Here is a 21,896-nt window from a genome sequence, read left to right as displayed (position 1 = left end):
GGAAACAAACCATGGTAACAAACAGTTCCATGGTAACAAACAAGTGGTGGGAAATGTGAACAAAGACTACAGGAAATAATGGCTGCGTCCAAAAACGTAGGCAGCTGACTTGTTGCCTCGCGGCCCGCTATCAGACAATGACTTTGCAGGCAGTATTTGTGCACAAAGGTATAGGCTACGTCTCGAAACTGATTTCGGACAGACTTCTGAGGCAGCGTAACATTGATCTACAACAAAACAGAGCAAGCTTTGGTGAAAACTAGTGAATATTTAATGACTACAATAGTAATTTCTTGCTAGAAATGACATTATAAGTGGAAAACGTTGATCAAAAATGTACATCACACACAAAATGATGACCAGCCGGAACTTTCAGACGCCATCTTTATAGCTCAACTGTCACAGAATGGAAAGCACAGGATTCTGGGATAAAAGGCAGCGAAGGATACATGCTGCCTTCAAAAATCGATTAGATGAAGGTATCTCAGGAGACAAGACGTGAAACTAACATTGCATTCGGACGTGCCTTGATTTGAAGCCTTCCGACCTGTAATGTCCTCCGAAGGCAGCATTTATCAGTTTTCGGACACAGCCAATGACGAGCAAACTAAAAGTCCATGAAAATGAAAACATGTACATGGTTTGGATGTTGGGAGGACAAATATTAATTCAATAAATCTGACAAAAACTCAGGAAAAAAGTAAATACCTTTATCATCCACCATCCACTGAATTGGCCCTATCACTCTCTCCTGCATCTGTAGCTGGTGTGTTGTTGTGAGCGCACTGGCGCCGTTGTACTGTGGCTGCCGTTGCATCATCCAAGTGGATGCTGCACACTGGTGGTGGTTGAGGAGAGATTCCCTGATATGATTGTAAAGCGCTTTGGGTGTAGTACATATGAAAGCGCTATATGCCTCATCTCATTCATTCATTCATCATCCGACTTTTTAAGGTAACATTCTTTTGAAAATATAAAGCTTGAAATGGCTGAATTAATTTGCTTATACAATTTTAGAGTAGTTTTTTTCTCAGATGAATTATGAGTGTAAGTTATGACTGAGGATTGCTGTGGATTTCAATTGTTGCTTATGAGGACATCATAGCAGGGGTGAGACTTCTTGCAGTGATTTTAGATTGAATACCACTGTGAGCATTATCTTTGTTTGACATGTCAGTGTAACCTCCAGCATGGATCCTGAGTGAATAAAAACAGAAACCCCATTGATGGCCCTTCTGTGCGACTATTATGCTCTTTAATATTAGGACTATAATCCTGCTTTAGCCAATTCTTTGTTGCAGAATTGCTTTATTATTAATCATCACCAGTAGATGTCATCGTTTCCGTTCTGCACTAAACTTAGACAGCGAGATTCATGAACCTATTTATGGACTCGTGCAAATTTTGAATTGTTATACTCATCAAGAACAAAGCTTCAGTTTTGCTCTTGATCTTCTTTTACTGTCTATGCTCTTGATGTGCAGTCTGCCATATTTAAACTGCAACAGGTCAGTCCATAGGGTAATTCTTATTGTTTAAAGAAGTTGTTAAGTTAAATGTCTTATTATTATTATTATTATTAATATTAGCACAATCAACATGCCCACTTTATTTATTCTACAGAAGTAAGCGATTTTTTTTTTATATGGCTTGACTTTTGACCTTGTATTCAAATACAGATACAAGCCCTCCCCTTTCAAAATCTGTTAACCAATAAAATTCTCAAATATCACAGCAATGGCACTGATTGGTCAGCGGGTGGTTACTCTTATCCCTGCACTCTTTAAATCTCCCCTGGTCTGCGCTTTTGCAACACTTTATATCCTAAACATATATTAAAGAGTAAAACGTATTGTGTTGTAATTATCGAGTTGTTTATTTGTTGTAACAATGGTTGAGCAATACGTTGGTAAATGGAAAATGACTTCAAGTGACAATTTTGATGAATACATGAAGGCTGTAGGTAAGACAAAAATCGACTAATATTATTTTATATACACAATAATATATAGGCTAACTATGTTTGTACTATGTTTTGTTTCCATGCACTTATGTCAGAAGGCAACTTTTTGTCCAGTCTATTACAGTCATGCACCTTGTAATACCAGTAATGTAATTTTTGTATTGCTGGTTAGGTGCTGGTTTTGCCTCTCGGCAAATGGCTAACCTAGCAAAACCCAGTCTGACTATTGCTTTGGATGACCAGGGGTTCATCTCTATGAAAGCTGTCACTACTTTCAAGACCCTGGAAATTAAATTCAAATTAGAGGAAGAATTTGATGAGACGACAGCAGATGACAGAAAAGTGAAGGCAAGGGCATTGAAACAAACAAACAAACAAACAAACAAACAAACAAACAAACAAAGAAATAAATAAATGTGTAAAAAAAAAAAAAAAAAAAAAAAAATATATATATATATATATATATATATATATAAGCATCATGTGTCCTTTCATTTCCATTCATTTCTTCATTCTTTTATTCAGACTATTATGAGCCTTGCAGATGGTAAACTTATTCAAAGGCAGACCTGGGAAGGGAAGACCACAATAATTGAAAGAGAGGTTCAGGACACCAAAATGATAGCGGTATGTATAAAAGCCATGTGCAATTTGTACAAGTAAATGCTTTCTTTATCTATATTTTATCAGAAAACATCTGGTTTGATTAGGATTTTAAGTGTTGCATCCATTGTTAATGCTCTCTCTCTCTCTCTCTCTCTCTCTCTCTCTCTCTCTCTCTCTCTCTCTCTCTCTCTCTCTCTCTCTCTCTCTCTCTCTCTCTCTCTCTCTCTCTCTCTCTCTCTCTCTCTCTCTCTCTCTCTCTCTCTCTCTCTCTCCTTTCTTCCATTTGTACAGAAATGCACCATGGATGATGTTGTCGCAATCAGGACATATGAGAAAGATGCATGACTGAATGAACTGTGCCTCAAGACAGATTGAAGACTTTGTTCGATTTTAATGACTGACTCTTAATTTGATGTGATATATCAATTGCTTTGTTGCAATAAAAAACTTTTTTTTTTTGCTTTATAAACGTAATAAAATAATAAAAAATATCAAATGTCTCTTTACTCATTTATTGATTAGAAATAAATGATTTTTGTTCCTATATAAGAACTAAATATATGAACAAAGAGGTGAAGAATTGGAAAATGATTGCATGAAATTAGTTGAGTACACACACAGCATAGTTTACATAATTAGAATTAGATAATCCTAATGTAGACACTTTCATTTGAATTTGGACACATAAAATATAAAGATAAAATAAGTTGCTGCCTTAAATTGTTAAGTCCAATCAATGTTTAAGTGATTTCAACTTAAATTACATTAAACTGACATGGAAAAATGAGTTGTATCTTGTATAACTTAAATTAAAAAAGTTGAAAATTGAGTTAAAGCAATGTAAAAAACACATGTTTTAATAACTTATTGATCTTTTTTTTGTTTGATTTTTTACAGTGGCAAGTTTACAAGTTCAGATCAAGTTCTGCTAGTTCAAAGCTATTGTACATTTCTCTCCTCAGACTCTCCTTAGAGTTTTCCAAGGCAGACAATGCAACATTACAGCTCTAGAATAAAAATGATATCAATTGCCATGAAACAGTATTTCAGTAAGGTATGTGCTGCCACATTATGGGCCTGTATCATGCCCCATACTGTTTTCCATGCAAAATTATTCATATTCATCTGTGGTGTAAAATTCAAACCGCAAATGACTGCTATGGCAAGATGCTTAACATCCAATCACATACGTAAAAAGATATCATCCGAGCACCATTCATCAGCACCTCCTATAGTGCCCAGTGAACATGTGATGTGTTAATCCTCAGCAGTCCAGTTCACAATAATTTCCTGAGTCTAATAACCTCAATACCCCAAGGATTAGCACTACTTTAGCAGTTGGAGTGGCTGACCATGCGCTCCTTGCAAACTTCTGCTTCTAAAATATTTATTCCTCTTTTGTGATCCTAATCTTACTGAGTATTATAATGCAATTTATATTAAAGCATGTGGTATGAAAGAGGATTTTGAATTATTGTAAGGATTAATGTGCATTCATCGGAACCCTAGTTAAGGTATACTTTGACCAAATCATATTTTAGGAGAGGCAACAAGTATTGTGCATTGATATGCTCTTAATCAGCTTGCTGGAAACCATTATTTTTTCCGTTTAATTATCGTCACGATCTGTGTGTTTAGTTTCGTTTTCATGGACTTTTAGTTTACATTCGTCAGTTACCTGTTTCCTGTGTTTCCTTTGTCCCTAGTTTCCCGCCAGTCATCAGTTGTCATGGACACTCATTTAATCATCACACCTGTTTGCTATGTTGTCATTGGCCCTGTCCCAAATGGCACCCTAAACACTTGCATTCTTCTTACGAGTCCGCACTTTCATGATGTAATGCCGCTTTGACTGTCAGGAAGAAGTCTGCTGCGGAGCTCGCTTCAGTGCGCGGGCTCAATGAAAGTGCACATTGAGAGCGCATATTGACTGCAAAGGGGGCGCTCGCAAGTACTCTTCTGAAACCTAAAATGACAACTGGGATAACCTACGGTCTTGTGGACTTAACGGACATGCGCATGCCACAGCTATTGTGAAGTGTGCCATTTGGGACAGGGACATTGACACTAGCTGTGTCCCAATTCAGAGGCTGCATCCTTCAAAGGGTGCATTCGAAGGACGATTGCGTCACAAAGGCTGTCCCAATTCGAAGTCTCCTTCAAATGCAGCTTTCTTTTCCAGTGAAATGAAGGATACAACAGATGGATCCCTTGCGGCTTTGCCTACCCCAGAATTCATTGCGCGCCAGTGATGAAAGGATTTTTTTTTCTTTAAAGAAATTGCTGTATTACACTTTTAAACATAAGTATTGGGTTTCAGCTTACTCAAATATCTAATGACACAAATGTAAGTTTACATATAGTTTATACTATTTATTATTTACAGAAATGGACCATGGTGATCATATTTAGACAGTTTGTGAACCCTGTTTTATTTTTAGACAGTTTAATATAACTTTCAAAAAAGTCCAGTACAAATGTGTAACGAGGTTCACATGTTATGGGAAGAAGGAAGCGGGAACCGGCAAACATTTCAAGATTTTAATAATAAATAAAACAAATACAAAATGAAAGTATAAGCCTGCAGCCCCTCCCGGACGACTGCTGGCTACACAAAACAGAGACAAAACACAACATAAAACCAGGCCTGTTCCTCTCTCACTCTCCACTGTCATCGCTCCTCCTTTTATGCTTCCGCTCCTCCGTGAGAGATACAAGACCGGTGCGTCGCGCAGGTGTCGCTCATCAGTATCACGCCACCGGCCTCGCGCCGCTCTTTCACAGCCCTCGGCCTCGTCCTGCTCGCCACAAAATGTTACTGCCGCTCATCAACGGCAACTGTCACAGTTGCTAGGCGACAAGAACAGTCCTCCGTAGGCTAGAATGTTCCACTTAACAACGCTCAGTCCGACCTTCGTGGCCTTCAAAGGAGGCAGCCTCTGAATTGGGACACAGATACTGTGTATTTAAGTTCCTCTTTGTGCACCTTTCAGTCTGGTATTGTTTGTGTGTTATATACCAGACCTTAAAAGAAATGAAGCTGGATCTTGCCTCCATTAATTTCGCTCCAATGGGAGCTCTAACAGATCCAACGGGGCCACGATTTTTATGTTTCAGGGAGGTAGAGACATGGAGGAGTATGTGCAGGAATTAGTTCACCATTCACCTGCAATGTCATGACTCGTGAAGGGGTTTTGGATCGGACTGGACGATGAGATCTGGCTGGTGATGCTATGGGGAAACTCCTACTGGACACTGGCCAAGTACATCAACTTTGCCCTCTGGGTAAATGGATCTTCTTTAACTGTGGGCTAGGTAGACGAGGATCCCGCCGCCAGCGTCCAGCCCTACTCACCATCCGTCACCACCGCAGGGCCAAACCCAGCTACCACATTCACCGCAGATAAGGAGCCAGAGCCCACCACAGACAGAAACCCAGCATTACCCACCATCACTCCTGAGGCTAAGCCCGCAACTGAGTAAGTGCCAGCTGCAGAGTCAGTCCCGGAAGAGATGCCTGAGGTCCCGTCTAATCAGGTGTGTGAGCCGACCATTACATCCGTGCCTGTGGGAGTTTTAGTGGAGCTGGATAAGGAAGAATGGCTAATAGAATGGATTACGGAGGTAGTGCTTCCCACCCTGCCCACCCACGAACCTTCTCTGTCACCGGTCCCCTCCTGTACTAATGTCTCTTTGTCACCACTGGTATCGTCCAGCACAGTGTTGTCTTTGTCACCACCATTCCTGTCTATCCCCAAGTCTATCTCCGCACCCAACCTTCCTCTCCTGTTCGCTCCACCGAAGCAAGGCATTCCCTCTGCCCTTCCTCAGCTGGATTTCTTCAGCCCTTTCGGCTCCGCCATGCAACCTGGATCCGCCTCGGAGCTCTCAGTCACCAGCTCCGCATTGGGATTCTCTGGCTCCACCTCGTCCCTCTGAGCCCTCAGCTCCACCTCGGACTGTAGACCTTTCAGCTCCAAAGAGCTCCCTCGTCCCACCGGCTGCGCACTGGTCAGTCGTCACTCCACCAACACCAAGGACTCCCGGGCTGTCGGCTGCGCTCCATCCCTCAACCCCTAAGGCATCCCTCAGGCTCCACCAGGGTCCTCACTCACACCGGCATCGCCTTAAGGTGATGATACACGGGGTAACTTTTTGAACCAGGTGAGACACATAAATAATCTAAATAGCAATTTGTTGCCCATTCTCAATGTGAACGTGCCCAAACAACAATCGCTCGGCAACATTGCCCAGCAACATTGCTCAAAAAGTTGCCCCGTGTATCATCACCTTCAGTCTTCCAGGCCCACTCAAGCAATGTTGCCGGGTCTTGAGGTCTATTGGACGTCGCCTGGACCTCACTATCTTCCTGCGTCACCTCAGTCGGTCGGGCTCAAATTACCACATTGGCTCCTCCCTCCATCATCGACGTCTCCTGGGTCAGTCTGAAATCTCGTCTACCGTCCGTACCTCCTTGGACCCTATCACCGCCATCTCCTCCATGGCTCCTCCCACCATCAACTCATCCATGGCTTCTCCCGCTCTCTTCTTCACCCTGGTTCCTCCCATCTGCCCCCCTATGGGTTTTCTGCGCCTCGCCGGTGCCTCGTCCACCTCTAGAACATCCTCCCTTTTTTCCCTCAAACTACCCATCACGGTGCTTCGTTGCTATTTCATTGGAAAATTAGTTTTCAGAAAATTATGGATTAGTTTTGTTTTACTTTATTTAAATAAAAGGACTTATATTTTATATTCTCTGCCTCTTCTCTTTATCATGGGACTAACTACATTACAATAATAAATGTTCACAAATTTCTTTTTGTCATTATTTTCATATTATTTTCATAATAAATTATTTGTGTTATTAATATATACAATTAAGTGTTATTTTCATTAATTATTATTCTCATACATACAATTATAACAAGTATTATATATTATAGGGTAATTATATATTGTTTGTTATTATTATTATTATTTAATAACAGCAACAAGAAAAACAATAATGATATTAATAATAATCATTCTAAAAAAAATCCCAAAATGCAGTAGGCTATTTATGTACGGCTTCAGGCAGTGTTATATCAAATGATGTAAGCTTTATGGGGTCATGAGACAGGTTTAAAGTCTGAGAGAGTGAAGCCTTGAATTTTCTCTCAATGGTCCATTGTTTTCAAGACTTTACTTAAAAGGGACACCCTTTTAAGAATGTCCTTACAGCTTAAAATGTCAGGGAATTTGATGATATTACCCTGCAGGAGCGAACAGTTGGATTTGAATTAGCCTGTCAAGTAATTAAAGGGATAATTCACCCAAAAATGAAAATGTTGTCATCATTTACTCTCCCCCAAGTTGTTCCAAACCTGTATGAATTTCTTTTTGCTACTGAACGCAAAAGAATACATTTTGAAGAATATAGGTAACCAAACAGTTGATGGGCCCCATTGACTTTAGTATGGAAAAAAATGACAAAGAAATTAGAAAAGTGGATACAAAAGATACAAAAAAATATTATTTTAATAGATATCACTTTAAACTCTTAGACAGAGTTGATATGCTACAGTTAAGCTAACATCTGTCTTTAAAATTCAATATGGAATTTTACAAATGCAGTCTCATCTTTGTCTGGCAGTTTAAATAGTTCAATTTATATTTAGTTATATTTGGTTATTTATAACTAAAAATACTTATTTATAACTATAATATATATAACTAAATACTTATATTTAGTTCATTTGTGCAACTTGAAGCGTGTTTGCAACGTTAAGTTTGAGGAGTAACATTTTCTTACAACACTGCCACCTGGTGTTCAATATCATTACTATCACGTTTCTTGTTATCGTGTTCGATCTAATCTCTCTGAAATGTATAAAATGCATAATATGCACCATAGTCAGTCTCCATTAAGTAAACAGCATCACATTTATTTGTTACAATAGTAGAGTTTTGACAGGTTTTAAAGAAAAAGCATATTATGGAGCTGCATTTATGCAGTTATAGCTACAATTAAAATGATGATGATGAAAACATCTTGTTTGGCTTTTATTTCAAAACTAATAATTATTTTCTGTAGCACTTATCTGTCATGGGTTTTCTCTATTGAATTAGTTTAAGCAAGAAAATTCTATTGATGTCATAGAATTTTCCAGTTCATAAATTCCTAAATGTAAAATGTATTCCTGTTGGGGGTGAATGCCTTAAAAACATTTTCTATGCATTTTTATTTTCAATGAAGAGAATTACTCCAAGTTTGTGAAATTCAGAGACAATATGATAAATGTAAGGTAACACTTTATTTTACAGTGTCATTGTTACATATGTTACATACTTATAGTAATAACAGTAAATGATGCATTATTACATGCAACTATAAATCGTATACAAAATCGTATACCTCAACAAAATCGTAATCCTACCCTAACCCTATAGCTACATGTAATTTCTTAATATTACCCAGTACATAAATATATACTTTCACCGTAATAATGTCACCTTCAAATAAAGTGTAACCAAAACTCCAACTGATTGCATGTAATCTGGATTATGTAATCAGATCCAAAAAATAGTCTTGTAATTAGACTATATTCTGCTTTAAAATGCTCATAATCAGATTACAGTTGGCCTCCTTTTTTTTAAAATTTTTTTTATAAATAAATTACATGATTATGTATTCACAGAATGGCAGAAAATTATTCATAAACTATTGATTCTGCCTAATTATTCTTGTTTCACAGAGGATAACATGTCAGATATAAAAATAAAAATTTGAAGGTATGCTGCTTTTCTAAACACTGCATATCTAATCAACTCCTGCATGGCAAACAAATTTTGACTTTTAAATATATTTTTTTCCCCAAACACATTTCATCAACTCACAAACCTCCTGCAGTTCTTCCATGAACCCCAGTTTGGGAAAACCTAGTGATGTAATGTTAATGCATTTCATGATGTTGATAACAAAGAATGGAATATATTTTCTTTCTCTTTTCTGTGTTTTTACACAGTAGGCTAATCCCTTTCAAATGTGATAAAAATAACATAAAAGTAATCAAAACGAAGTACATTACCTGAAATATGTCTAATAGATCATGCTACAATATTCTTAATGTAATTTGTAATCAGTAACGGACTGCAATTTTAACAAAGTAAGTACACATCTCAGCATGTATGTCATTATAAATAGAAATTGTAACTATATAACATGTTGCTAAAGGCTTCTAATGTAAATTAATTAAAATTACATTATAAGGTACAGTTGTTCCAACTTCAAATATGATAAATTAATTCAATAAAATAACACCAGGGCAACTGGCAAAAGTTCGATCGGTGCTGCAGTCCTGCTGCCACACTACTGGAAGTCAATTTATTAATCTAATTTACTCATTTTTAAAATATACAAAGCAAAAGCAAAGCTGTTTATTTAACGATTATTTTCTTTTAGAAATACTTGCATTAACACTTCCAAAAAAGAATAGTTAGCCTACTAAAATTATTGTCATTACATTTAAACTGGGCTAACTTAGCACAGGCCTACGTGATGTCATAAATTATTTTACGGGTGTCACAAAAAAATATTTGATTATTATAACAGATTAAAATATGTATAATCTTATTTTATTTACAACATAATATTTTTTTTATCTAAAATTAATAAACAGTGAACTTGGAACATATTTCGCTTTGTAGTAACGAAAAGTCGCCCTTCCTTTCGATACTGTAGTATGGGAGCGCAACTGGTGGGACTTTTATTTTGAAATACAGAATTTCAGTGAAGGCATCGCCGTGATTGACGGAGGCTTCACGGCGGCCGAGGAGGACCCGTTCACAACAAAGGCGAGAGGCAGATTTTTATTTGATCAACAGAGTTTCACCAGACAACCGCCAAATTATTCGGAGGCAGAAATAGAAAAACGGCCGCTATCGTCGTGCTAATTGGGTAAGTGGGTTATTTAGATTTTATTGTGCTCCTTCGGTTAAATGACTTGTTTATAACGACATGCAGAATTATTAATACGTTTATGTGTCATAACAACACATTGACTAGTTGACAGCGGTTAAATTGCGTTTATTTCTTAAAGTTATGCTTGTAAACAATCTGCATCTCTCTCTTTGATGTAACATCTTGGTTGACAAGTTGCCAAGCTAACAGTTATCATGACTGATATGTACATAAGCGACTAGCTCATGTATTGATTTTATAAAAAGAAGTAACAGATGCGCTTTTGTGCGCAATAAGGAACGTGCAGGAAAAAATAAAACCGTCCAGCTATTAAAACAGTCGCTGAAAACACGCCCCGGTGACTATTTTCGTCAGTGTAAATCATGTTTTGCAATACATGACAGCACATTACAGTGTTGATTTTCTTGTGATTCGAGTGTGTATCTATGTAATGTGTATGTAAATTGCAGAGGCTGTAAACACGTCGCCCAGCCCCTTCTAGGAAATCGACGTTTGGCTATAAACAGCGCAAATAATCTGGAGCGGCACGAGCACACACAGACACACACAGCAGCTGACTTCCTGCATGCCGAGCATTTCACTCTCCAACTGGAGAAATTACACGTTAACTTATCTTAATACCCTTACAAAAGTTACCATGGTGCCCATAGTCTCCGCTCCAAAATGCCATAGTACTAACTTACATTTGTTGTTGCTACTGATGACGAGCCATAAAAGATTTAATGAGGTCTGCTTCAGATCGTGTTTTACCATCTCTCTGTCTCTTAAAGCTGCAGTCATGAATTTTTGCTAATTAGCCTTTGCACACAAAGGTAGCATTTTTGAGAAATTTCACAAAAATGATGTACATACATCCACATAAAATGAAGGCCACAGATAAATCAGGCTTCTAGAAAAAGCTGTTTTGTTCTACATGGAGTGGGTCGCCCACTTGTGGGTGCTGCCATGCTGACACCACATGACTAGCATTATTCATATTGTAATATAGAGGCATGCATTTTCTGTAAGCTGCTTTGAAACGATATGTATTGTGAAAAGTGCTATGCAAATAAATGTGAATTGAATTGAGTTATGCAATTGACAGAGATGCATATAATAATTAAAAGTTTACTTCATAGGCCTAATGTTTTACAAAACAGACATATAAAAGCACAAAAGTTATTGAAAGTCCATTATATGGATGCGTTTAGAATGTGATGGAGAAAAACATACATAAAAATGAACAAAACAAGAAACCAACAAGCACTGCTGGTACGAAACAGCTGCAGCTGCTAAACATTTTTGTGAAAGATTTTGAAATTGCCATAGTATTATGGGAGTAATAACTGTTTTATGGTGGAAACTATGGGTAGAATGTTAATATCTTTTTGTAAGGGTAGATATACAAGCGCATTACAATTCCGGTTACACTTTATTTTAAGGTGTCCGTGTTACAGTGTAAGTATAAATTTAAGTATTAGCTAATAATTAACTAAACGTAGGCCTATTTACTATAGAGTTAGGATTGGGGTTTGATTTAGGGTTAGTTGCATGTAATTATGCATGATTTAGAGTTCTTTCTACAGTAACTAGGCTACATGTAGTATGTGTAACAATGACACGGTAAAATAAAGTGTTACCCAAATTTCCTGCAGATATGGGGCACTTTGATATAAAAAGAATAAAATTATGGGTGTGTTAAGCAATCATAACCGAGTGGCTTTCTGGTATTTTGCCATGGAGAAGCTTAAAGAGATTGTTCATTAAATTTTTTTAATTATGTACTCACCCTCATGCTGTTCCAAAACTCCATGACTTTCTTTTTTTCTGTGGAATATAAAATAAGATATTTTGAGAAATGTCTTGGTGTTTTCCCCCCCAGATACAACGGAAGTCAATGGGAATCAAAATAATTTGGTTACCGACATTCTTCAAAATATCTTCTTTTGTATTTCACAGAAGAAAGAAAATGACATGAGGCTGAGTAAATAATGGCAGAATTAATTTTTTTGCATGCACTATCACTTTAATGTTGTGACTGAGACCCCTCTTTAAAATATAGTTCACTCTTATAGCTCTATTAAAGCCAACTCAAGACCACCCAAAGAGGTTAGCCATGAAACTAGGCCAGTCGAGTTTTTACCCATGAGGTTGCCTGTCTGTGGTGAAATTGAGTCTGTTTTTGCAAATGGCCTGATTTATTTTTTTCTGCTTTTTTTCTGCTGTTGAGATACTACACCCATAATGTCAGTGTAAATATGAATACAACTGACACCTCAGGTGTCCATGTAGACAGATGGCATTTGTGGGGGCATAACTTTTGCCCTGCTGAATCCTGCCCCTCGACAGAACCTGCTCGCAGTAGGCCGACAGCAGTTGGCGGAGGGAGCCGGAAGCCCCTAGTGTTCCTGGAGGAAGTATGTTTCTTTCCTCACAAGCTCCTGTGGAGAATGAGTCAGTGTTGTTGAGACAATTAGCCGTCTGCTTCTGATCCAAGACCTGTTTTAATTTCTCTCTCTGGACGGTTGACAAGGATTTGTGTAGAAGATGCGCTGGTTTTAGGTCTGCTCTCAGTGGCGTCGTCTATGCTCTTGCAGGTCTTCTAAAGGGCACACATGTGAAGTGGGACATGTTTAGCATCTGTTTCTGTCAGGCCTCTTCTGTGGTTAAACAGATGAGTTTGTTTTGTAGGTGCTGTTTGGTGGTGGGGATTCGGGAGTCAGTTCCCTCCAAATAACACTTCAGGCCTGTTCCTGCAGGTTTTGACTAAACGTGGTTGTAAAGGTTATACATTTAATAATGATTAATTTTCTATTTGGCTAGTTTTGGCTAGTTCGCCTTTTAATGCTTAATCCTGTTCTGTACGCACATAATTCAACTACATTCTACAGCCGAATTAACTCCCAAAAAATTCAGGTAGTAACAAGTTACAACTGCATTTACAAAAATTCTACGCAGTGTGTACGGAGCCGAACTGAACAACTAGTTGTTAATGATGTATTTAAACATCCATCAGAGATCTTTCTCTCTTCTGTACTATACGCAGTGCAAGAAAACCACTGGGAAAGAGGCTTGACTCATTCGTGTTGCCAGATCTTGTTGGAAACGACACCAAACAAGAAAAATCCAATAATAAACTGAAATAAATCCAAATGCTTTAGATTGAAAATAAGACCAAATATTTGTCCCTCACCTTCCTGCTGTTAGAAATCTAGAAGCGAAGACCAGGAGACTTGGTTTTATCTTCAGGAGGATTCTTTATTGAGAACACGCGCTGTCGGTAGCTGCAGTCATCAAGTCTGACTAATGGAACTTTACATTGTAGTTTATATACATTTCAAGGGGGAGGGATTTACAGAGAGGTGGCAGTTAAATGAAGAACGGGAGTCAGCTCGTTACAGCCGTGATCTCATCAGCATAACAGTGTCATTCAAATGCATAGATGCTAATCCAATCAGCCTGACTATTCAACGACTGGGACAGGGGCTCCAAGAGCCATTAAAGACAAAGGGTGAGAATCTCAGTAATCTGACTCATTTAACTTACAATAGAGAGAAAAGAACTGGCAGGAGTCTCATGGTGGAATAAAAAGATCTTCGGCTAGTTTGCCAAATTGGTCTAGATATGATGTCAATACCCCTCCTAATTAAGGCGCTTGGTTAAGAATACCTGAAACGCTTTCATGATTAAGAAAAATAAAAAAGCGCGATCACTACTTTTTTTCAGATTTTTTGTACTATGGGGTGTCGATTGTTGATGACGCACGACGGTCCTGAGCGCTGAACTAAAAAAAGAACACGTCAGAGGCGAGCGTTCGCGGGCAGTTCGACACACTCGTCTACAGTTTATCGTTGGACCCACCTAGAGAGATAAAATGCCACATTGTGCCAATACATGCCAGCCAATAATGTTTGCGCTGTATTATTGTCTAGATTCTTTATCGGTTACTGGAAAAACTTTCAGTGTTGGCCAAACTAAGTAAGGGATAATGTATAGCGAGGCGACACAAAATATTGATTTAAAAAGGAATTTGATTTAAAAACGATTGTATTGCTTCCGCTAAAGAAAATAGTCCGTTCTGTCTCTGGTTAGAATCCTGCTGTGTCCATAGCAATGCGCTATTTTTCATGGCAACGGTCTGTTATACTTCGCACTTCGCAGCGGTCTGTTATCAAGAAATAACACACCACATTCTACACTGGAATTCAGCCAAGCCATGTAATAATATGTTATTGCATACAAATATACACTCACCTGAAGGACTATTAGGAACACCATACTAATACTGTGCTTGACCCCCTTTCACCTTCAGAACTGCCTTAATTCTACGTGGCATTGATTCAACAAGGTGCTGAAAGCATTCTTTAGAAATGTTGACCCATATTGATAGGATAGCATCTTGCAGTTGATGGAGATTTGTGGGATGCACATCCAGGGCACGAAGCTCCCGTTCCACCACATCCCAAAGATGCTCTATTGGGTTGAGATCTGGTGACTGTGGGGGCCATTTTAGCACAGTGAACTCATTGTCATGTTCAAGAAACCAATTTGAAATGATTCGAGCTTTGTGACATGGTGCATTATCCTGCTGGAAGTAGCCATCAGAGGATGGTTACATGGTGGCCATAAAGGGATGGACATGGTCAGAAACAATGCTCAGGTAGGCCGTGGCATTTAAACAATGCCCAATTGGCACTAAGGGGCCTAAAGTGTGCCAAGAAAACATCCCCCACACCATTACACCACCACCACCAGCCTGCACAGTGGTAACAAGGCATGATGGATCCATGTTCTCATTCTGTTTACGCCAAATTCTGACTCTACCATCTGAATGTCTCAACAGAAATCGAGACTCATCAGACCAGGCAACATTTTTCCAGTCTTCAACTGTCCAATTTTGGTGAGCTCTTGCAAATTGTAGCCTCTTTTTCCTATTTGTAGTGGAGATGAGTGGTACCCGGTGGGGTCTTCTGCTGTTGTAGCCCATCCGCCTCAAGGTTGTGCGTGTTGTGGCTTCACAAATGCTTTGCTGCATACCTCGGTTGTAACGAGTGGTTATTTCAGTCAAAGTTGCTCTACTATCAGCTTGAATCAGTCGGCCCATTCTCCTCTGACCTCTAGCATCAACAAGGCATTTTCGCCCACAGGACTGCCGCATACTGGATGTTTTTCCTTTTTCACAGCATTCTTTGTAAACCCTAGAAATGGTTGTGCGTGAAAATCCCAGTTACTCAGCAGATTGTGAAATACTCAGACCGGCCCGTCTGGCACCAACAACCATGCCACGCTCAAAATGGCTTAAATCACCTTTCTTTCCCATTCTGACATTCAGTTTGGAGTTCAGGAGGTTGTCTTGACCAGGATCACACCCCTAAATGCATTGAAGCAACTGCCATGTGATTGGTTGATTAGATAATTGTATTAATGAGAAATTGAACAGGTGTTCCTAATAATCCTTTAGGTGAGTGTATATACATTATTATCTCTTAAATGTCACTCTTAATTGAACGTCTTCGTTCGTCTTTGGCTCAAAGCCACTTGCTGAGAACTTTTCTTCGAGGAAGCTTCACGTTCATTTCAAGTGAGTGAGATAAAATATTTCAACTCAAAATAATATTTTGTGCCCAATTATTTCCCAGACGTAGTTTTGGTATTGGGGTCGAAGTTAACTTGCCTTGCGTTCGCTATACAACAGTGGGTGATGGTCACACAAGACGATCGGCAGATTTTAAATGTTTTTCCCATAAACAGTAAAATGTTTTTCCCTATTGCAGCGACTTTTTTGTGCATGTTCGGCAGACAGGGTGACAATCCTCGATTAAGTTTCCCTCAAGACTTTTGTAAAAACCAACATATGACCACACCTCAGATTTGGACCTTTTAAAAGGCTGAAAAATCAAACGCTGCGCGCCTGCGTCAGACTGTGGACATGATTTATAGTGAGTTATTAAAATCGCGATAATCAAACACGGTTTTAATGATAATTAAATTTTAAATGATAATACTAACCGCCAGTACATTCTATCGTGGTTTATAGTGAAACCGGTAATCGTCCCATCCCTAAACACACCTTGTAACTGTGTCATTATTTGACCACAGCCCGGTGAACACTGACACACCGCGCTCCCTCTCAGTGCGTGTGGACGCACGCGTCTAATGCATCAGTAAAATGCGATCGGTTAATTTGAGTGTCAAGTTGTAATCACGTATCGAATCAAAGGAAGATTTTATCAGCTGGTTCAGTGGCCAATTGTTTGGAGTTAGAAATGTATAACTCGTGCTGCATATTTAGTGATTTTGCCTCAGATACAGGATTATTCGCTTTAACAAGCAGGTTGTTCATTACTAGAGTTGTTCCGATTCCGATACTAGTATCGGAAATGCCGCCGATACCAATAAAAATTCTGGCATCGGTATCGAGTACTTCTACCCATGTACCGATGCGACACCCTTTTCTTAAACAATAACTAGTTATGCACGCTAGCTTTGCTTAACGCTGCAAATCGGAGATCAATTCTTCTTCGCTGCTCTAAACAGCGGTTGCTTGTGGCAACACAGGAAGTTGTGCTGTTGCCACAAGCAACCACTGTTTAGAGCTGCGAAGAAGAAAGCGCGCACTAGCAGTATCTCCGCTGTTTGGCAGTATTTAAGACTGGACCAACCAACCAGTAAAACGGCAACATGTCTCATATGCCATACTGCAATTTCGAGGGGTGGCACAAGATTAGCAGCTTCAACACTTAATAAAGCGATTTAAGACGCGTCACCCCGCAGAACACGATGGCAAGGGCAGAGAAGGATGAGCCGCGCCAGAATCAACAATCTCTGGAAGCTTCATTCAAACGAAGAGAAAAGTTTTCAAAAGACAGCCAACGAGCGATAAATATAACCGACAAAATTATCGAGTTTATTGTTCTGGATGACCAGCCGCTGTCAAAACTGAAATGCTGTGTATTTAACAAAATTGTTTCTGCACTTTAAGTTATAAATAGGTTATTTTCTTATATTACCGGTATTCATATATCATTTTTTAGATACCTAGATTTATTTGTTGCACTTTTTTTATTAGATGTGTGGCTGCATTTTAAGTTCTTTTTCACTTTCACGCTGTGAAATGTATGTCAGATAATAAAAATACTCTAGTTCACTGTATCTATTTGTTCATGTTTTATTAAGGGATAAGTCTGAAGCACACCATAAAATAATTCTATCAATTCATACAGGGCTAGTATGAATTGCAGCTGTATAGATACACACCCAGGTATCGGATCAGTACATGGTATCGGCCGATACCCTGAGTCCAGGTATCGGTATCGGGAAGGGAAAAAGGGTATTGGAACATCTCTACTGACTATACAGAGAATGAAACACTTCCCTGGCAAAGCAGAGGATAAACTACTGTTAACACACTGTAGCTGTTGTTAACCTCCCCTGATTGAACAGCATGTAATGCTAATCTTCCTTGCCTGAACAGAGGATAACTTTTATCTCTAAAAGAAAACTTTAAAGGATAGTTAACCAAACCCTACAGCTGTCTGTTAACTCTTTTCTGACAGCGCAGAGGATAACAAATTTGTACTGGTCTTAATGGTTCTTTTGGATAGTAGCACTCACTAACCCTTGGTTGTACAGAAAGATTCAGTCTTGAACTCAGTCAGATCTTTGTTGAGCTTGAAGTTTCAATCTGGATTCAGGTGAGTAGCTCTATTCGGGTCACGGCGCCAAAACCGTTGGAAACTCAGAAGCAAAGACCAGGAGACTTGGTTTTATCTTCAGCAGGATTCTTTATTGTAAACACGAGCTGTCGGTAGCTGGAGTCATCAAGTCTGACTAAGGGAACTTTACATTGTAGTTTATATACATTTCAAGGGGGAGGGATTTACAGAGAGGTGGCATTTAAATGAAGTACAGGAATCAGCTCGTTACAGCCGTGATCTCATCAGATCACGTGTCATTCATAGCATCACTCATCAGTGTCATTCAAATGCATTGATGCTAATCCAATCAGCCTGACTATTCAACGACTGGGACAGGGGCTCCAAGAGCCATTAAAGCAAAGGGTGAGAGTCTCAGTAATCTGACTCATTTAACTTATAATAGAGAGAAAATGACTGGCAGGAATCTCGTGGTGGAAACTCTGCTTAACAGCTGATATCATCATAAAATGTAAAACACAATGTACAGAACTTTCTCAGTTTATATACTATTGTATTGGAACCTAAACATTTAATAAATTTGTAATACAACACTGCTTTAATAACTTCATAAACCTGATTGTTTTATGTGACAAGCCTTAAAATGCTTATATTGAGTGGACATGGCAACACTTCAAGAGAATGTTTCACAAAACAGCCTTCCGAGCATAAACATAACACAACGTTTGACGTTTGTTGACAGTGGTTTAGTCAAAATCGTAGAACATAACGAGAATTTGGTCACTGTAATATTACTTTGGTCAAAAATAGTGGATAACAAACATCAGAACATTGGAATCTTTGCAATTGTGGGAGCGAGTCTTGTTCCATACACACACAGAATAATAATTTAGGCGATTCACTCCTCTATTTAAATGCTGTTGTCACTCCTGAAACTCTACAGTGTGTACATGGTCTATATCAGGGGTGTTCAATCCTGCTCCTGGAGGGCCACTGTAGAGTTTAGCTCCAACCTCAATTAAACACACCTGAACCAGCTGATCAAGCTCTTACAAGGCATACTGAAACGTCCAGGCAGGTGTGTTGAGGCAAGTTAGAACTAAACTCTGCAGGACCGCCAAAGCCTATCTGATGAAGTTCTCCATACATTGGACACATCGTTTTCTTTATTCCTGTTCCCAGGAAGCACACCATGTCTGCTATCTGTGGGCCCACAGGCTGAAGAGGTCTGATCGTTCTGAAGAGCTGGGAAGCGAGAGATGGGGAACACGGCCACCAAGTTCCGTAAGGCACTGATCAATGGCGATGAGGTTCTGGCCTATCAGCTTTACGAGGGCAACCCTCAGTTCAAAGAGTCACTAGACCCCAACACCTCATATGGGGAACCGTACCAACACAACACCCCGCTCCATTATGCTGCCAGACATGCCATGACACGCATTCTCAGGTAAGACATAGTTTCTCCAGTAATATTTAGCATTTGGGCATTCTGCTTTGTTTTTATTTATCTCTAGCAATCATTATGGGTCAATGGCACTGTTTTGGGGTCTATTAGGCCTAATGTATTATTTTGTAAAAATGTCATTAATTTATTTAAGTACATTTCATCAATGGCTTGAATACACCTATTTTTTGATGATCACATTTTCAATTTCTGAATTAAAATTAATTTTGATATTTTTTGGGGGGCATAAAATAAAATGCTTCTCTGCCAAATACAAGTCATGTGGTCCAACCGACATGAAAACATTTTACAATAAATAATACCATAAATATAATCATGAAAACCCAAATGACTGTGTGTCAAGGTCAATATGTGTCTTAAAATATCTCATAATTTGACCTTTGTATGACAAACTAAGGTCGGTTCTGGTTGTAAATTTCGTAAAATGTCATGTGGTGCACAACTCAAAGATATAATGATATTTATGAATTAATTTACTTTTTTTCTTCACAAAATATATTTAAAGTAAAAAAAAACATGATTAAGACTTAGATTTATTCAAATTGACAGGAAAATAAATATGATATTACTTTTTGATGGTTACACCTTGACATTTTTTAGAGTCTGTAACTAAAGTAACTGTAACTGTAATTAAATTGTAACTTTTCTTGAAGTTTTTCAAAACCATATGCAACCAACCAACATGAATACAGAGGGAACAATTTGAAGAATTTGGCATGTTTTAAACCTTTCCATCATTGCGGACTCTCCTATATGTCATTGACCCGCATAACAATTGAATCTGACACACTCGTAGGCCATCTGTCAGGCTCCAGGCGTGATTTTTATAAAGGATGATTTTCTTGGTTCTTAAATGCTTTCATACTGTTAGAAGTACTCAAGTCATGTACAATCAATTTCTGCTGTTTTTCCTGTCCAGTTTGAAATGCTGTGGCCTAAAAAGTGAGGAACCTTAGGGGCCAAGCTTTGAAAGTTATTTTAAGGAAAACCAGCTGTTTCAACTACAAATGTGCTGAAGATTCTGGTTCTGAATCAGAAGGCCAGTGTTGCTCAATGTATAATTTTTGGAAAGATACTTGGAAAGCTATATGTTCTATCTGGGGGTGGTGTGATGTCAAAATTATCATCAGCTTATTGTATCGTCAGAATTTTAATATCGATATATCCCTAAAATCTGTTCCTTCAGCGAAACCAATAATTATTCATTTATTTCCCAATATTTAAGTGCTTTAGTTTTTACCATTTATTTGTGACTCATCATGCCATCTTTTCACAGGTCCTTCCTCTTCAGCAAGGATGGGAACCCCAACAAACGTAACGTGCACAATGAGTCCGCACTGCATGTGTTGTGCATGGGGCCACATATCCTGCTATCTGAAGGGGCGCTGCAGCCGCGACTGGCCCGGCCCTATGAAGATGAACGCAGGCGGGCTGAGTGCCTCCAGATGATCCTAAAGTGGACTGGTGCCAAACTGGATCGTGGTGAATATGAGAGTGCAGATGCCAGTGCCACTGATAACAAAAAGAACACACCATTACACTATGCCGCTGCCTCAGGGATGAAGACGTGTGTGGAGGTATGTAAAACGCATTGTAGTCTAGGTGCTTGTATTTGTCAAAATGTGCATGTGCACTGACACAGTTTTTCTGACCCAAATCATGTATAGTGAACGCCTATATAGAGTATAGGGAATATTTTTTGCACACAGCACCTGTCTACACCAAAACAGGTATAGCACGATAGTACTAAGGGTACGTTTAGACGACAACAATGTACTAAAAACATTTTTCCTTTGCTTTTTTGTGCGTACAGTAGTGTTGTCACGATACTAGAATTTCTAACTTCGATACGATACATTGAAAAATATCAATATTCGATACCATTTTCGATACCACAGAGAAAAAAACTGCCACAATATTAAGGGGGTATTTTTTTTATGTAAAGCTAAATATAACAAGTCTAGAACATGACAATGAGGTATATTTTACATGAACAAAAATGTCCTGAGTTCTATCTGTTAATATTTTTTCATTGGACCAGAGCTAACATGATCCGTTGTATTTTTATTACCTACTGTTATCAAAGATTAAAATATACTGTAACAAATGCATTGCTCATCGGTCATAAATGCTGGTTAATACATTAACGTAATTTGATGAACAGATTTAAACGCAAATGTGCGTGAATCACACGCGGAAACAATGCTCACTGGATCGGCATGAAGTCAAGTCACCTTTATTTATATATTGCTTTTAACAATACAGATT

General features: G+C 38.7%; 2 protein-coding genes across 3 annotated transcripts in view; both read left to right on the top strand.

Annotated features, from left to right (window-relative positions):
• Positions 1–1,803: 1,803 nt before the first annotated feature.
• Positions 1,804–3,059, top strand: fabp4b (fatty acid binding protein 4b). The gene is made up of 4 exons (XM_056234492.1): positions 1,804–1,963; positions 2,136–2,311; positions 2,489–2,590; positions 2,861–3,059. The coding sequence occupies exons 1-4, from the start codon at positions 1,891–1,893 to the stop codon at positions 2,912–2,914; spliced, it is 405 nt and encodes a 134-aa protein (XP_056090467.1). The 5' UTR covers positions 1,804–1,890; the 3' UTR covers positions 2,915–3,059.
• A 7,292-nt stretch (positions 3,060–10,351) lies between these two features.
• The window catches only part of ankib1b (ankyrin repeat and IBR domain containing 1b), a 49,672-nt gene continuing 38,127 nt past the window's right edge, over positions 10,352–21,896 (top strand). The window contains exons 1-3 of one of the 2 annotated variants that reach the window (XM_056234483.1): positions 10,352–10,505; positions 19,346–19,610; positions 20,905–21,205. In XM_056234483.1, coding sequence (XP_056090458.1) covers positions 19,423–19,610; positions 20,905–21,205 — 489 coding nt within the window. In that variant the 5' untranslated portion in view covers positions 10,352–10,505; positions 19,346–19,422. The remainder of the gene's footprint in view (positions 10,506–19,345; positions 19,611–20,904; positions 21,206–21,896) is intronic. The other variant, XM_056234485.1, reaches the window with a different exon arrangement.

The sequence above is a fragment of the Rhinichthys klamathensis genome, unplaced genomic scaffold (assembly GCF_029890125.1).
Source record: "Rhinichthys klamathensis goyatoka isolate OS25496 unplaced genomic scaffold, OSU_Roscu_1.1 h1tg000395l_1, whole genome shotgun sequence".
Lineage (NCBI taxonomy): Eukaryota > Metazoa > Chordata > Actinopteri > Cypriniformes > Leuciscidae > Rhinichthys > Rhinichthys klamathensis.
Note: the sequence above shows the minus strand (reverse complement) of the source record. Positions and strands in the feature narration are given on the sequence as shown.

What these genes read in the sequence shown, in the direction of transcription:
- fabp4b (XM_056234492.1), top strand. Translation starts at nt 1,891, where the DNA reads ATGGTTGAGCAATACGTTGGTAAATGGAAAATGACTTCAAGTGACAAT. An exon ending in CAGATGACAGAAAAGTGAAG is followed by an intron (nt 2,312 to 2,488) that starts GCAAGGGCATTG and finishes TCTTTTATTCAG; the next exon opens with ACTATTATGAGCCTTGCAGA. An exon ending in AGGACACCAAAATGATAGCG is followed by an intron (nt 2,591 to 2,860) that starts GTATGTATAAAA and finishes CCATTTGTACAG; the next exon opens with AAATGCACCATGGATGATGT.